Here is a 16838-nt window from a genome sequence, read left to right as displayed (position 1 = left end):
CAGCAGACGGCATATTTTTTATTTATGGGTTACTTTATATTTCCGTGTGATGGTTTGGCAACGGTTGGAGCGGGTCGCCAAATTTGCCAACTCGCTATTCACCGAAGGTTGCGTTTACATTTCCCAAACCCGTTTACCAACGACCGGTGCGAGTTCGCGTCATGATAGAGGTTGCTATTTTGGCTTTATTTACGCACTGGTGGGGATCGTCTTATAACAAATATAAATAAAAACCCAGATAAATCCACCTAGCGGTAACGACGACTTTCTCGATTCAATCCCTAGGTTTTGCCTTAGTGTGATACACATCATAAATAATTGCCTACATTACGGCTCTTACAAACGCTGTAAGGCAAACAACCAACGAACCGTATATGGCTCAACACATCATTTTCTTCATAACTTTTGAAAGCAATGACCGATCGTGATTATATTCTAGAGTTTGTCCCCCGTCGAATGCAACTTGTTGCGAGAAATTCGGTTTAGAATTACTGTATGAAAAAAGGCTAATGTTTTTCGGTTTTCGTGTGCACACACATACACACAGACAGAAAGACATTTGTAAGATCATGGGTCTCCGAAAATTTAAAAAAAATTTCGATTTTGGAGTGAAATGATAGCCTTTCGGTACAACTTTGTTGTACAGGAAAGGCAAAAGGCCTGGCAATAGCGGAGTAGCAACCGTGGGCATTTTATCATGCTCATGCTAAAACTAGTGACATAGGTACCTAATCTAATGAATTGTTTTATAATCTTCATGTATGATGCTTGATGGCACTACATTACATACCTCATACCAAATGCTTTATGTAGTTTACGTCGAGCGGTACTGTCTTTTGCATAACCGTTTGGATTTTTTTTGTCAAAAAAATGTCACCGGTGGTTACTAGAAACCTGGTTTCAGCTTGGATCAAGACAATTTTTCATAATTTATTACTAAGCGTAATATTTTCCAAGGTTACTTTGTGAAATGCCCAGGAAAGTTGATATATTATTTTCTTTAAATTCCCGACGATTTCGATTTTGTATTCTTTCAGACCCGTTCCGGATAAAACTTTTTGAGTTTTAAACCCCTAAAGATACATTGTCAGTAAATGATATTCATTAAATGCATTGTACGCCATTTATTTAACACCTATTAGATCTTAGATTACATTGGGTAGCATTACTTTTTAAATCAATTTTGTATACTGTCTTTTGTTCAAAATATGTTGCAAATAATTAGTATATGCTGGCATCAGAAATAATGTTTGATCTATATGAACATTTTACTGCTTCTTTTAAAACTTTCACTTGTCAAAACTGATCGCTTAATATTACAATATATTTGAAGAAAAACTTAGAAACGCTGAAATATTTCCATGGTGTTGGGCGTATTGCCAATGACTGTTCTACAAGCTTAGAATAAAATAAATCATCTGTATCAGACATTTAGCGCAATAGTTATTCAACTATTTCTGTGATGTCCGAAAATGTGACACGCCGTGATGCGTTTAACGCGTCTGCTCCACTACCGTTAAACAAGTTCTCTGCGTTGTTTGTTGAACAAACGTCGCTATACTGCACGCCGCCCTCCCTCGATCTGGACGATTCATCATCAACCGGAATTGGGCTGGCATCGCGGTTGGTATTAGTTGTTTCCGCCTGTGGCTGATCCTCGGTTGCCTGTTCTCCTCCACTGGATTCAATACACTCTGGCTCGGTCGACTCATCCAGCTGTGATGATTCGTCTTGTTGGGAATTATCGTTGGTATCCGGTGACGGTTGCGGGCATATTTCCTTTGTCGGTTCCACGTGAGCTGTGATTGCTTCCGGTACCGGCTGTGGATTGGTGAAGGAATCCACAGAGTCATTCATACCAGCTCTTGAATCATCTGGAAGAATTTGTTCATTGGTGTCATCATCCACGTCCGGCAAAATCGAAACCTCTGGTTCTGCCTCGTCCGGAAGAATCGAAATTTCACCCTCATTTGCGTTATCCCGCGCAACATTACTCATATGCTCGGCACTGTCCAGATGTTCACTGAATTGCGATCCTTTGAGATATTCTTTCTTGCACAGTTCGCAATTAAATGCTCTATTGTTTTTACGATTCTAAAAAAAGACAACAATAAAAGTATAATGTTCGAACGTCTTTCTATTCTATCGGACTTAATCAATTACAAATGGATGAATTTTAGTTAATGACAATTTTAATCAGTCACAGTTATGCTTCTTCTTTTGTATAAAAGGTATTGTTTTTTTTGGAACTAAAACTTAAGTTTATGTCGATTCGGGTTTATTTTTACTTCCAGATTATTATTTAAGAAAACCGAAAACCCGGCAGATGCTCATTACTTCTAGTATTGAAAACCCTTTCATGTACCGGCAGATGATCATTGCCTTATCTTGTCACGGATGATTCTCGATATGTAAAACTGATCTGACTGAAATAGGATTCAACCGAATCGTTCATTTAGTTCTTTCTGTGTAAACATCAAATGGAATATTATCTAGAAACTATATTTAAAAAAAAAAAACAATCTAAACTTCTCTGCTTCAATCATCCTAATTTTAGTTTGTGAATATAAATATTTGCATTAATTTTACAAGAAGAATGTGAGTGACATAACAACAAACAAATGAGGTGGAACTTTAAATTGCACGGTCGATTCAATTGTGAAATTGCCTTTTCTACTTGTAGGTAGAATGAGCTTAGTTTGATTATACATTAATATTTCAATTAATTGTTTACAATACTTACATTTTCATGTGCAGCCATGTGACGACCCAGGCTCTTTACACTATTGAAAGTCTGTGTGCAAAGCACGCACGTGGCTTTTGCAACAGTTGGTGGAGCCGTCTCGAAATTTTGCTTTCTTTTTTTCGGCGGAACGGAAGAATCAGCTCTTTTGGCCTTGTGTTTCTTTGCAGCTGCTGCAGCTGCAGCCTTCGATTGCCTTTTCTCAGCTTTAACCACTTTAGCCTTAACTTGAGGTTTGACTGCTTTAACCTTAGCCTTAACAAGAACCTTTTCCTTAGCCTTCACGATTTTAGCTTTGACGACCTGCACTTTGACCTTAACAACTTTAGGTTTGACTTCAGGCTTGGGAGTAAGTTTTGGCCTGCCTCTCGGTGACTGAGGAAAGGATTTCATCGCGGCTTTTGTTTGAGTTACCTTGGGGGTGGCAGCTGCCTTTTTGTACTTGTTGATAAGAGCTGATGAAATGGGCGTCAAGCAGACCACCAATTCTCTGGAAAACGTAGGGTGAGTTTTTGCACCCTTATGGCCGCGGCGCGATGGTGTATACAACTGGCTGAGAGAAACTTCCCCGAAGCTTCGCTTGCCTACTCGGCCACCACGTCTAACTGGTGAAGGCGGCGATACAAAAGTATTCAGATCTAGTTTCTGCACTTGTACCACCGGATTCGAACGAGAGGGCGTCGCTGGTTGAGGTTGAGGTTGAACCTGGAGCTGAGATTTCTTCTGGGGACTCAGAATCGCATGCAAATTATGAAGGATTTCATCATTCTTCCAGCAAAGCAAACGAAACTCATAGCATTGATCCAGCTGCTTCTTGCATTGTCCGCATATTGAGTTTGGGATTCCATTACTCAAATTCTCTTTTATCTGGAAAAGAAAAAAAAGTGTATAAATAACAGATTTATTACTTTTATTTCGGGCAACTCCTAATATCTAACAGCGTTAATCGAAACGTTCAATGTTCTGTTCAAATGTTCAAACATTTCCAAAATAAGTACTGCCTTGTTATTTTTGTTATACTCAACGCATCCCCAGCCCGGGCCCTGGCCAACCTACGTTATATATCACTAGGCAAGACGTTTACAGTATTTACATAGTTTTCCTAAAGTTTCAACGTGACTCGTCGTCGTCTATAACACTCATTAAATCAATGTGAATTCGATTCGTGAAACACTTATTCGAGGTTATCCGGGCCTTGTGATAGTCCTTTTATCACAACGAATCTTTCCATCCACTGACCTAAAAAATATATAGTTCTGTGGCGATCACAGTGAACCCAAAATTATCGAAACAGCAGCACCAGGGTAGTCACCAGGGTTTTGTTTAGTCAGACGATGAAACATGTCCATATTTTATCAAAAAACGAGATTGTATTCCTTGAAAAAGTTTTAATATCAAATCGAAACCGTAGGATGCAAAGACAAACTCGTTTTTGCTGCTTTTACTTACTGCCAAGGCTGAAAGAAATTCCTAAAGCATACATTTTATCGATTTTCAACTACCGTTCTTCCATGAGTTAGAAGTGAAAATTTCAAAACAAAGAGAAGCAGATTACTTAACAGATAGAAACGCCTGTACCCTGTACCGCCACTCAGTGATAAGCATCATAAACTTGATGCTCGGAAGGTGATGTCAACAGTTTTCGATGCTGCTGCCACCTGGAAGTGAATTTCATCGAAGAAAACAGTCGGTACCTCATTGACCCAACACGATGCATCCGAAATAACCCTCTGGGTCAAAGGACCTTTGATTGCTGTATCTCATGCTCTTGGCCAACGAGGCTGCTCTTTTGACATGGTGCGGTATGCGCTTGTGAAGTTGCGACCCGTAGACACATTAGCCGTACGCTGATCAATTTCTTGACATTGTACCCAGCGCCAAGTGTCATATATATATCGCTAATGATGCCCTTTGGTATGCATAATCGACGTGGCTCGTAAAATTGAGGTTATCGTCGATCATCACGCCCAGATGATTTAATGCTCCCAAGGACCTGTGCAGGTCTCTACTCTCTACTCTCTACTCTTTGCGGGCTTGGTAGTCATATGGCTACTGCTTCTGCCTCATACGCAGGAGGTCGTGGGTTCAATCCCAGGTCCGTTCCATTCTCCTACTTTATATCTTTCTCTTTATTTCTCATGTTCTAACAATCGCTAGAACTGGAAATGGACTTCCATACCGTTTCCATTACTATTCCTATACCTTCAACTTGAGTATTCTAACAGTAATCTGCTAGAATTGGAAATGAACTATAGATCTCGTTTCCTACATCCAATCAGAAATTCCATCAGTTACCTCCTCCTATCTATCACATTGGCAGCTCGTTAACCAAGACGGACCTCTGCCTCTCCTACCTAACCCAGATCTTCCAACAAATTCCGCATGAACTCGTGGCAAGTGCAGAGGTATATTCGGCTTGCAGTGGGCGAGTGATTACATCATCATTTCCTCCCCCTTCCCTACATTGACTTGCATTCTGACGTGGCAGGCGCCAGTATGACCTAACAAATGAGATCACCAGTACTTGTACATTGAAGATGTGTGCTAGTCCCAAGCAAACATCTGTTGGTTCCCTGTGCAAGAATAGCTGATCTGGTCATAATGGAGTAGCAACTACGAGCAGTCAATCAAGCTCAAGCTCAAGCTCAAGTCAAGGACCTGTGCAGGTCTCTACCTGTATCTTGACTTTGCAACCCATGGCGGTTATGCACCACTACGATTTTCGTCTTGTGATGTACTATCGACAACCTCCTTGAGTTGAGCCATTCCTCGACTCTGCTAATCGCATATGAAGCTTTAAGTTCAATATCATCGAGCTCCTCAAGCTCCTTTCCATCCGGTGTTGAACTTAATCTAGAATTAAAAAACACCTAAATAAAGAATAAAAAATAATATATCGAGTGTGTCCAAGGGTGATTACTAAGGTTTGGGAGGATGAGGTTCTGCCGCAGAAGTGGATGGAAGGTGTCGTGTGTCCCATCTACAAAAAGAGCGATAAGCTGGATTGTAGCAACTACCGCGCAATCCCATTGCTAAACGCCGCCTACAAGGTACTCTCCCAAATTTTATGCCGTCGACTAACACCAATTGCAAGAGAGTTCGTGGGGCAGTACCAGGCGGGGTTTATGGGTGAACGCTCTACCACAGACCAGGTGATCGCCGTACGTCAGGTATTGCAGAAATGCCGCGAATACAACGTGCCCACACATCATCTATTTATCGACTTCAAAGCCGCATATGATACAATCGATCGGGACCAGCTATGGCAACTAATGCACGAAAACGGATTTCCGGATAAACTGATACAGTTGATCAAGGCGACGATGGATCGGGTGATGTGCGTAGTTTGAGTTTCAGGGGCATTCTCGAGTCCCTTCGAAACGCGTAGAGGGTTACGGCAAGGTGATGGTCTTTCGTGTCTGCTATTCAACATCGCTTTGGAGGGAGTAATACGAAGGGCAGGGATTGACACGAGTGGTACGATTTTCACGAAGTCCGTTCAGTTATTTGGTTTCGCCGACGACATTGATATCATGGCACGTAACTTTGAGAGGATGGAGGAAGCCTACATCAGACTGAAAAGCGAAGCTAAACGGATTGGACTAGTCATCAACACGTCGAAGACGAAGTACATGATAGGAAGAGGCTCAAGAGAGGTCAATGTGAGCCACCCACCACGAGTTTCTATCGGTGGTGACGAAATCGAGGTGGTTGAAGAATTCGTGTACTTGGGCTCACTGGTGACCGCCAATAACGATACCAGCAGAGAAATTCGGAGACGCATAGTGGCTGGAAATCGTACGTACTTTGGACTCCACAAGACGCTTCGATCGAATAGAGTTCGCCGCCGTACCAAACTGACTATCTACAAAACGCTTATAAGACAGGTAGTTCGCTACGGACACGAGACCTGGACGATGCTCGTGGAGGACCAACGCGCACTGGGAGTTTTCGAAAGGAAAGTGTTGCGTACCATCTATGGTGGGGTGCAGATGGCGAACGGTACGTGGAGGAGGCGAATGAACCACGAGTTGCATCAGCTGTTGGGAGAACCATCCATCGTTCACACCGCGAAAATCGGAAGACTGCGGTGGGCCGGGCACGTAGCCAGAATGTCGGACAGTAATCCGGTGAAAATGGTTCTCGACAACGATCCGACGGGAACAAGAAGGCGAGGTGCACAGCGGGCAAGGTGGATCGATCAGGTGGAGGACGATTTGCGGACCCTCCGCAGACTACGTGGTTGGCGAAGTGCAGCCATGGACCGAGCTGAATGGAGAAGACTTTTATGTGCAGCACAGGCCACTCCGGCCTTAGTCTGATAAATAATAATAATACCATATATTTTCTGATTCGAGAGTAAACTAAACTTTTGACATTTCTCGATACTACTTTTTTAATAAAATGTTGCTAGAAAGCAATAATATAATAGACCAATGATTTCGTAAATAAACCAATTAAGAACTAAACCAAGTGAGAAAACTGACTATGCTTAGCTTGAACCTTATGGAATGAAGTGGAAAATTATATACTTACATCCAGATTGGTGCACTGGAAAATTTTCTGGGCAAGTCGCTTATCTCCCGGGAATGGGAATATCGGCTCCATATTGGTGTTTGACAACAAGCACAAGCGACATAGTTTGTTCAGCCTAAAAATGACACCATATTGAAACAAAACAAAATCTAATATATCGCACCAGAATAGCCATGGCCCTACTTACGGATAGCAATCGTTAGTCGCTGGATGGATCTTCGGCGTAGCGGCAGCGATGTTGCTAATCGATGTGGCAGGCTGCTGCACCTTACCCTTTGCAGGGAAATTTGTTTTTGCCTTCCCACCGCGTTTGCGTCCGCGTTTCGGCATTGCGTTTACTGGATTATTTCGCTGATTCTTCGCAACTTTTGAATACTTGTTCGATTCCTCAACAGATGTAAGGGGAAATATATGCGAAATTAACACAAATCCACAAGAAATCAAAGTTTTTTAGCCCAAAAAGCCAAGCTGAATCGAAGTTCCACAACTTTCTTTTCCACAAGCGAGCAAAACCCACCAAACCGACTAACCGAATCCGCGGGATTACACGAACACATCGATGATGCAAAAACGTCATCCGATTTGACAGTTACACACTTAACCATTTCTACTACTTGGCTGAGTGTCAACGTTGCGTTCAGCTCTACCCAGATTTTTCCGATTTTTCATGTTATTAATATTGAGCAAAGTTCTCCAAGCGCAGAGTTTTGTCAACGTTACCGCGTTCACTTCGTGTAAATTACGTCATTTACAAATATTTTTGCTGTGCAGCACACTTCGACGCAGGAATACAGCGTAATAGCACAGATTATTCATCTGATGGGAGAACGAGGAGAACTGAGTTGAGTGAAAAAGTCGAAAAAGTGTAATAAATTAGGTAGTTTTTTTTCTAACCGTGCATATGGGTAAAAAATCGCTCTTTGGGTTTTCCATTTCTGCGTTCACTGACGAACATCATCAATCGTCATTGATTTGGTGCAAGCAGAACATGGCGCTATGGTAACATAGTTTACATTTAAAAAAATCGTAGTTTTTGCATGAAATTAGGAAAAAATTGTATCAAAAACTGCACTAATCATGAGTGAGGTATGCTGCAGGTGCAATCTACCGAAAGAGCCACCGAAAAGCACTCCGTCAGGGTAGGTAGCACTACGGACAACGGGATAAAATGCAACTTTGTACAACTCTCTGTGTTAAAATTTTGTTTAGGTCAGCATCATTTCGCTACATTTGCCGCCTTTGCTTGATGCGAGCGGAAGACACGGAACCGATTTTCATTCATCCTGGAGACAGTTCTTTGGCCGATAAAATCTTCGCTTGCACTGGTGTTCAGGTTCGTATTTTTGTACATGAATTTATATTGCAATAATAAGATAATTATTATTATTTTAATTAGTACAACGCAATCCCAAATGTGCGAATTAGACGAATCCTAATGAAAATAAGAAGACGAACAATATTATTCACTTTGACAGGTCCCACACCTCAGCATATCATTTAAAAATGCTTATACAGTGTTGACCCGATTTTGTCACCGCCAAAAATGTTTTAAAATTTTAGCCTAATGGGCCAAACACAATGAATACGTTTGCGTGCGTTTTGACAGTTTTCTCATGGCAAAACTGTCAAAACGCACGCAAACGTATCAATTGTGTTTGGCCCATAAGGCCGGTCCCAATGCTGAAGTTGCAGTTTCAGTTTGGTACTGCTTGAAGTTATAATATTTATAGCTGTCAAAATAAAACTACAACTTGGTGCCCGCAACGCAAAGTTGTAAACAAAATAAAACTTGGTTTTATTTTTTCAAAACGCAAAAACAAAACAAACTAACATTTTCCGCGGTAGTTTTTCTCTCGCAAACGAACAACAATGAGTTTGTCTATCATCTGAGACACACAAACACTATTAATTAAATTTAAAACTCAGTTGCATTTCAGTTTCAAATCAGGTCATATTTACAACAAACCAATCGAGCAGTTGCAAATCAGTTTCAAAAAGTGCTCGAAAAATAAAACTACAACTCTGCGTTGCGAACTGGTAGTTTCAGTTTCAGTTTGATTTCCAAACACGCCATACAAAACCCAACAGCATTGCGACCGGCCTAAGGCTTTGGTCCGATTCGTGAATCAAAATCGAATTAAACCTAAAAGTGACAACTTGCCCACAGACGGTCCGACTTCATTCCGATCGAATCAAATTTCCTGGGGGCGAAGTCAAAGTTGTATTTTGGCGCTCACGACGATTTTTTACACAGGATATATTTATAGGACTCAGCCTAAGGTGCTCGCTAGAGTAAACGCAATGTGCGATGCGACTCACGTAAAAGAATAACAATTATTATCAATGACCAGCTGTTAAATTCCACTGTCGCGTCGCATCGCGCGGTCGCGTTTACTCTGGATTAACCCTAATTGTAGGGTATCCTATCATGGTTTGAACTAGAAATACTAGAATAAGAGATCAGCGAATCTTGTTTCCAATCGAACCGTCAAAAGCGGTTCCAATTCGACTTGTTTACTTTTTGCTTCCATAAGTCCAAGTGTTGCCAGTATAATTTACCCGATTTCATGCATTTTCATACGTTGCCATTTCGTCAGTTTTTCACTCCGCCGGTCTCTGGCTATACACTGAGGAAAATGGACGTATGATTTTCAATCAAACGCTTTATGAAAATTTGCCATAAGGAATCGGTATGAATTTCAATACATTGTTTTATGAATGATGATTTTCATTTGACAAAAAGTGAAGTGCGGCAGACTGGGTTCGAACCATGGACGTCGGGGTCTGGAGGCCGGTATGTAGACCACACGCCCATCGACGCTTGATTACTCAGGAAGGTAACTGCGTATAAGAATCACTGTTGGTGGAATAATCAGTCGATGATTTAAAAACGTCCTGAATTTGCGCTAAATCCCCCCCACCAGTGGCATCATTTCAGAAAGCTCGTAAAGGACGCATTTTATGACACAGGAGTGAGATCAATATATCAAAAGAACGCTATTTTTATCTGTAATCGATTGACATCATCATACAATTGAGAAACAGTTTCAAATAATTAAAATAGTAACATTTATAGAAGGTAAAAACTGATCATGGTTTGAACTTGTAAATGCAGCCTAGCTAGAGCATTTTGTTTACATTTCCAATATGAAAAAATCGCTATTTTAATATCGATAATTTAGACGATTTTCACACGTTTCGTTTCTAATGCGAAAAGATGAATAGTAAAACAAATTTGCTTTTCTATACATTTCCTCACCTTTTCATGCATGTGATTAGTATTATATTTAGGAGCTGCTGCAGTAGTTCAAACCATGATACAAATTTAGTTCAAACCATAAACAGTGTAGTTCAAACCATGGTATGAATTATTAATGTATGTAATTATTAAGTTTTTTCAATGAAACTAAGCATAAATATGTGCACCCAGGATGTTTTTAGAAAAATAATAAACTAAGCTTCCATATACACTAGAAATCGCAGTTGTAACATGTCCCTTTAATGAAATAAATCAACTTTTTTTTGATGGCTCATCTGAAAACCGCCATTTGGTTCAAACCATGATTGGGTACCCTATGCTTTATTGAAAACATTAAATCAAGACAAAATTTTCAAAACGACTTATCTGCTTTTGTAAACAAAGATTCAAACGACGATTTGACGAATATGATAGCTCTCCCACGCAAACCAACACCATCAACAGGTAGCGGAAACCATCACCTACCTATTGATGGTGTTGGTTTGCGTGGGAGAGCCATCATATTCGTCAAATCGGTCAAATCGTCGTTTGAATCTTTGTTTACAAAAGCAGATAAGTCGTTTTGAAAATTTTGTCTTGAAATGGTAATTTGGTGTACTCTTTATCGAGCTCTTTAAACAGACCCCACACGACGGAAAAAGTTTGACAAACTCTTGATTATTGAAAACAAGATTGATGGTGTGAGTGCGAACCCAAAATATTGAAGTAAATATTGAGGGAAATCAGAAAAGTTTGATATTCCTTTCAATATTTCCCCTCATCTCCCCCCGCAGTTTGCCCACAGGAGTCGATGACGGTTGAGTGTGTGCGTGTTTTGTGCGTTATACCGCTATTTGATTCGTATTAGGGAGTGAGTGCTAGGGGCCCTCCTTAGCCGTGCGGTAAGACGCGCGGCTACAAAGCAAGGCCATGCTGAGGGTGGCTGGGTTCGATTCCCGGTGCCGGTCTAGGCAATTTTCGGATTGGAAATTGTCTCGACTTCCCTGGGCATAAAAGTATCATCGTGCTAGCCTCATGATATACGAATGCAAAAATGGTAACCTGGCTTAGAAACCTCGCAGTTAATAACTGTGGAAGTGCTTAGCGAACACTAAGCTGCGAGGCGGCTCTGTCCCAGTGTGGGGATGTAATGCCAATAAGAAGAAGAAGCTAGTAATGGACCCCTTAACGACGGAAACTTACTCCAATCGCTTCGCTATAGTAAGACTCATGAAAAATTGCCATTCTGTAGCACTAGATGACAAGCAACAGGTATCAGCATCGCGTTTCGTACATAACACATGGTAAAACATTCATTTTTACTACTAAAATATGTATTTTAAAATTATGTAGCCAGGTTGCCTATTATGGCCACCCCCGGGTCCATAATACGCAACATCGAGTTTGTTTACATACGTATTATGGTCCCCCCATTTGATTTACATGTTCCATTTCCACATGTTCCTGTTGCCTATTATGGACCCCCCCTTCTGTGCTAGTAATGGACCCTCTAGCGCGTTTACATTCATAAATTAATTAATATAACTAAATTTCAGTCTCCCAGTGCAAAACAATTGTATGGAACTACTACCCTGATAAGTGAAGCAACTTTATCCTATGGAAGTTTGCAGGAAATTTTAGATTACAGCGTAAACTTTCGGTTTTTGTTCAGGGGGTCTTTGTATCTAAACACGCCCACATGTTTCCAATACACAAAAAAGGCAGTAAGCGTGACGTTAACAATTACCGAGGCATCACATCGCTGAGTGCGTTGCCGAAGCTCTTCGAGCTGCTTATCATGGAACCATTGCTCTAGCACTGCTAAACAACACCTCTGCTCAGATCAGCACGGTTTTACTGCTGGACGTTCTACGACCACCAACCAATGATACGAGAATCGGGCGCGTGAATCAAGTGAAGGATCTGGGAGTTATTTTAGGTTCGCAATAAACACAACAAGCAGCATGTGTCGTATATCGTTGAGAAAGCTTCAAAAGGCGTTAGGATTTATTTTCAGAACAGCTAAAAATTTTACCGATGTCTATTGCCTGAAGTCTTTATATTGTGCGCTTGCTCGATCCACATTGGAATATTGTGCAGCAGTTTGGAGCCCGGCCTACAATAATGGCTTATCACCAAAAAAAGATACAGTAAGAGCAATGACGATTAGTGACACGCTTCACGGTCGAATCAATATTAACGTTCAACAACTCACTCTCGCTACAACATAATGCTTCGGTTGCCTTTGCGACGCACTGACTAGATTAACTATGACTTGCAAGAAGGAGATAGTGGCTTACAGCGGATCTTCAATAGAGTGGCATCTTTGTTCGACTTAAACCAGGCTATAGACATTCCTATCAAACTCCCTTAGCTTGAAAATAGTCATCTATATGTAAGAAAATGGCAGACCCCCTCCCCCCATAAGTGCTTACGTAATTAGTGTACGACCCCTAACCCATTGTGGTAAGGAGCTGTGAGCTCTTGTACGCTTATGCGTTGTATGCCCTCTCCAAGAGCCCCTTTCTCAATTTTTTTTCTTTTTGTTGCTGACAAATTTTTTCGGATCTTTGTCGTTATTATTTATGACAAAAACAAAGCTTTGTCCTTGGTTCTCTTTTGTCGCTTCTTTCGCGTGCGCATCCAAGAAAAAATGATTCCCTGGTGATGACAAAGTTTGTGAAGGCGATGGCACAAATCTCACAAATTGTGGTGAACTTGCCCCTAGAGTCGACACCTGATACCTGATAGACATTCAATTTGTGTTCAGTTCAGGCGACTTGCTCAATTCCTTTGCCCGGTCCATACTTGAAGCCTATTCAGATTACACCATTTATGATAATAAATATAATTATAAGGAATAACTTTATGCCAATTCATTTTTTTCTTCCAACGGTTCTACATGACTTTATGATGGTTTACATACATTCTTGCTCCAATCAGCTGTTGAATTTCGAGTGCTTTTTAATTGCATTCCTACGAATTTTCCATTCGTAATGTTATATGAAAATATTTATTACGAAAAATACAAAACTCAAACTAAGTTTATTTTTTTTTTTTTTCCTAAACAATAACAATATTTCTCAATATAGCATCTGAATCGAACACATTCAAAATCTTCAATGTTTGGGCTCCGGCACAATACAAAATTTTGGTTTCATTTAACATCGATGCTATTCACACCACCCATAATTAATTTGCCGAAAGGAGTAGTTCTAAGTGAATTGAAGAGTGAGAAGTGGGTAGTGAGAAATGTGAAGTATGAGGAGATGAGTGAAAAGTGGGAATAGAGTGCTGAGTTGTGAGACGCAAAATATAAGAATTAAAAATTGAAAAAATAATCCTTATTCATTCTTCCATCTTTTTTCTTCGTCCTTTCTTTTGTTTATTTCTTCCTGCTTCTTCCTCTTCCTTCTACTTTCTTTTCCTTCTTTCTTCTGTTTTCTACCTTCTATCTTTTCCACCTTTTCTTTTACATTCTTGTTGTTCCTTCTTTCTTCTTCCCTCCTTCTACCTCCTTCTACCTACTACTGCACATATCTCACTTCTCACTACTCAGTACTCACTGCTCACTTCTAACTACTCTCTACTCCACTCTACTCACTTAAAAATCACTTTTCAACTCGCACTTCACATCTTCTTCTTCTTATTGGCATTACTCCCCACACTGGGACAGAGCCGCCACGCAGCTTAGCGTTCATTAAGCACTTCCACAGTTATTAACTGCGAGGTTTCTAAGCCAAGTTACCATTTTTTGCATTCGTATATCATGAGGCTAACACGATGATACTTCTATGCCCAGGGAAGTCGAGACAATTTCCAATCCAAAAATTGTCTAGACCGGGACCGGGAATCGAACACAGCCCAGTCTTGCTTTGTAGGTGCGCGTCTTACCGCACGGCTAAGGAAGGTCCCGCACTTCACATACTTTTATTTATTTTCTTTATTCTCCATTTGACGACGTTCGGAGAAAACGTGATCTGACCTGTGATCGCCCTCTTGTATATGGTTGTAGCATTTAAAGCCATCCCGCTTGGTCGTTTAATCGCAAACCAACGAATCATCAAACATGTAAATCCAAGACACGATTATGATCCCTTCATTTGTTCTACAGGTTGACGAGAATGCTGGTGTTGGTCCCACTTCTATCTGCTTGCATTGTAAAACATCCGTATACAAAAGTTACCAATTTTTGGAACTATGCCAACGAAACAACAAAATTATCCAAAACTTATTGGCAACTCAAGAGAAGCCTCCTGATCAAAATTTAGCGTCTACCGGCAGCGAACTCCGGATGGTAATACGCACAGGAGTCGGCTGTCAAATATCGCCAGTGTCCAGCAAGCGCGTGAATCCGCGTAGAAAGTCAACGCAAAGTCGATTGGAGGAGTCCACCAGTGCGAGCGAAGTTTCCTGGAGTGACAACGACGATGACAAAGATGAGCAAAGTGACGACGATGCTGAGGTTCCGGTTCGACAATTGGCGTATGAGACGGACACCCAAGAAGATCCTCCTGCAGCGAAACGACGTATGATAAGTTCCCCCCAAGTGAACCGAGTTCCTTCGTTAGTGATACCTCGAGCTCGCCTGAATGGAGCAAACCAACGGTCGAGCCGTTCAAGTGAGAGCTCACTTAGTCACGCATCTTTTGGTTCTCCTACGTTAGAACCACTAAAGCATGACGATTTGTTCCAATGCGAGTTCTGTGATCACTCTTTCCCATACCAACTACAATTCCAGCAGCACGTGTCCTTATGTCACGCCGATAAAAGTAATGAATTATCTTGTAGATTCTGTTCCAAGACATTTTATACGCTCACTGATCTCAACAAGCATAATAATGAAAAGCATGCCGCAGCCAAGATAATCGAATGCAAGTTATGCAATCGTTACTTCACCTCCCCGGTAGGTCTGCACCAACACTACCGATCTATTATGCACCGCGCAGCCACTGGGGAAGCGGTTTTCCCCAGGCGGCGAAATTCCTGCGTGAGTTATGGCTATGTTAGCCCCGCCCGTAGAAACTCGATAAGTTCCGATTATGGAAGTGGAAACTCGTACAGACAAAACTCCCGTAACACTTCTGCGGACGATTTCAATCCTTACGATGGATCGTATTATGACGAAATAGTCACCTATAAGTGTGATTATTGTGACCGAACCTTCGATGACCGGGAGACTCTCGGGAAGCACATCGACGTCCGACCTTGCCAGGTGGTGCTGGAACCGCTCGACTTAGACCTACTGTTAGAGAGAATGGATCTCGATGAGCTGTTGATGCCGTTGAACGACGTACCACCTGACGATGTCACAATTATTGAACCTCCGATCGAAATTGTAGACCTTACCTAGCATCCCGCCATCTGGAGCAGGTTCGTGCCGGTGGATAAAATGATAAAGATTTGTGCTAGCAAAAAGAAGAAGTGTTTGATGTTCAAATACATACCCCTAAGAAGAGATACGTGTTGATAAATTTAAAAAAAAAACTGACGCATGACTGTAAGCGATTTTTGGAAGACTTGTAAATTTTATCACAATTTCTACGGTAGATGTTAGTAAACATGTTTACTGTAGTAGATTCTTTGTATATTACTCTTGAGGGCCTAAACTTAATGCAGAGCTAGATGAATCAATGCAAAATATCTTATTGATTGGCAGGAACCAGTTAGTCGAATTTAAAAAAAAATGCAAAACATGAAAGATTCAACTATTTTTAGTTACTAAAATTGATTGTTATTTTGAAAATCAGCACAAAATTGATGTATATTATAGTTTACGATATATGACAAAGATAATAGTCAATGGAGTTCTATATAAATACCAAATCAAAACATTCAGATGCAATTTTTTATACTATAAGTATATTGTTTAAGCTTAATTTCAATTTGTTTTCATACGTCTTAACGTACACAACACTTAATATATTTTAGCATCTTAGCCAAATTATATAATGCTGTAAAATGGAAAGTCGTTTACTTTGAAACCCCTTCCAGAAAGGTACCATCAACGGGGGTGAGAATAATTTGTTGTTTCAACAATGCAGGTTGTCTGTAAAATAGATTTAATATATCTGAGAGTCAGAAAATAAAACTAAAAGAAAGAGACATTTTATGGGATTTTGAAATCTTACTTCCAGATATGGTATGTGAAAGACATAGCCCAATCTCCACCCTTAGTTCCATTTTCACCCCCGAAAACGATAACAAATTTGTGGCGAGGTGCATCAAAAGATCTTCCTTTCATAGCGTTACGATATTAGCTAAAGATGCATATTTAAAATAGATTAAATAAATGTGCTTAACAGATGGAACTATATATGT

General features: G+C 40.7%; 2 protein-coding genes across 2 annotated transcripts; one reads left to right on the top strand and one right to left on the bottom strand.

Annotated features, from left to right (window-relative positions):
- Nucleotides 1–1109: 1109 nt before the first annotated feature.
- Nucleotides 1110–7831, bottom strand: LOC134224832 (uncharacterized). The gene is made up of 4 exons (XM_062704437.1): nt 7467–7831; nt 7280–7394; nt 2744–3610; nt 1110–2094 (listed from the first exon to the last, which is right to left on the bottom strand). The coding sequence occupies exons 1-4, from the start codon at nt 7607–7609 to the stop codon at nt 1444–1446; spliced, it is 1776 nt and encodes a 591-aa protein (XP_062560421.1). The 5' UTR covers nt 7610–7831; the 3' UTR covers nt 1110–1443.
- Nucleotides 7832–8237: 406 nt separating this feature from the next.
- Nucleotides 8238–16833, top strand: LOC134224833 (zinc finger protein pita-like). The gene is made up of 3 exons (XM_062704438.1): nt 8238–8418; nt 8489–8612; nt 14632–16833. The coding sequence occupies exons 1-3, from the start codon at nt 8357–8359 to the stop codon at nt 15868–15870; spliced, it is 1425 nt and encodes a 474-aa protein (XP_062560422.1). The 5' UTR covers nt 8238–8356; the 3' UTR covers nt 15871–16833.
- The last annotated feature ends 5 nt before the right edge of the window (nt 16834–16838 follow it).

This window comes from Armigeres subalbatus, chromosome 3 (genome assembly GCF_024139115.2).
Source record: "Armigeres subalbatus isolate Guangzhou_Male chromosome 3, GZ_Asu_2, whole genome shotgun sequence".
NCBI lineage: Eukaryota > Metazoa > Arthropoda > Insecta > Diptera > Culicidae > Armigeres > Armigeres subalbatus.
The sequence above is the reverse complement of the archived record's forward strand: the minus strand, read 5'-3'. Positions and strand labels throughout refer to the sequence as shown.

What these genes read in the sequence shown, in the direction of transcription:
- LOC134224832 (XM_062704437.1), bottom strand. Translation starts at nt 7,609, where the DNA reads ATGCCGAAACGCGGACGCAAACGCGGTGGGAAGGCAAAAACAAATTTC. An exon ending in GCGACTAACGATTGCTATCC is followed by an intron (nt 7,395 to 7,466) that starts GTAAGTAGGGCC and finishes TGTCATTTTTAG; the next exon opens with GCTGAACAAACTATGTCGCT. An exon ending in TCCAGTGCACCAATCTGGAT is followed by an intron (nt 3,611 to 7,279) that starts GTAAGTATATAA and finishes TTTCTTTTCCAG; the next exon opens with ATAAAAGAGAATTTGAGTAA.
- LOC134224833 (XM_062704438.1), top strand. Translation starts at nt 8,357, where the DNA reads ATGAGTGAGGTATGCTGCAGGTGCAATCTACCGAAAGAGCCACCGAAA. An exon ending in CCGAAAAGCACTCCGTCAGG is followed by an intron (nt 8,419 to 8,488) that starts GTAGGTAGCACT and finishes AATTTTGTTTAG; the next exon opens with GTCAGCATCATTTCGCTACA. An exon ending in TCGCTTGCACTGGTGTTCAG is followed by an intron (nt 8,613 to 14,631) that starts GTTCGTATTTTT and finishes TTTGTTCTACAG; the next exon opens with GTTGACGAGAATGCTGGTGT.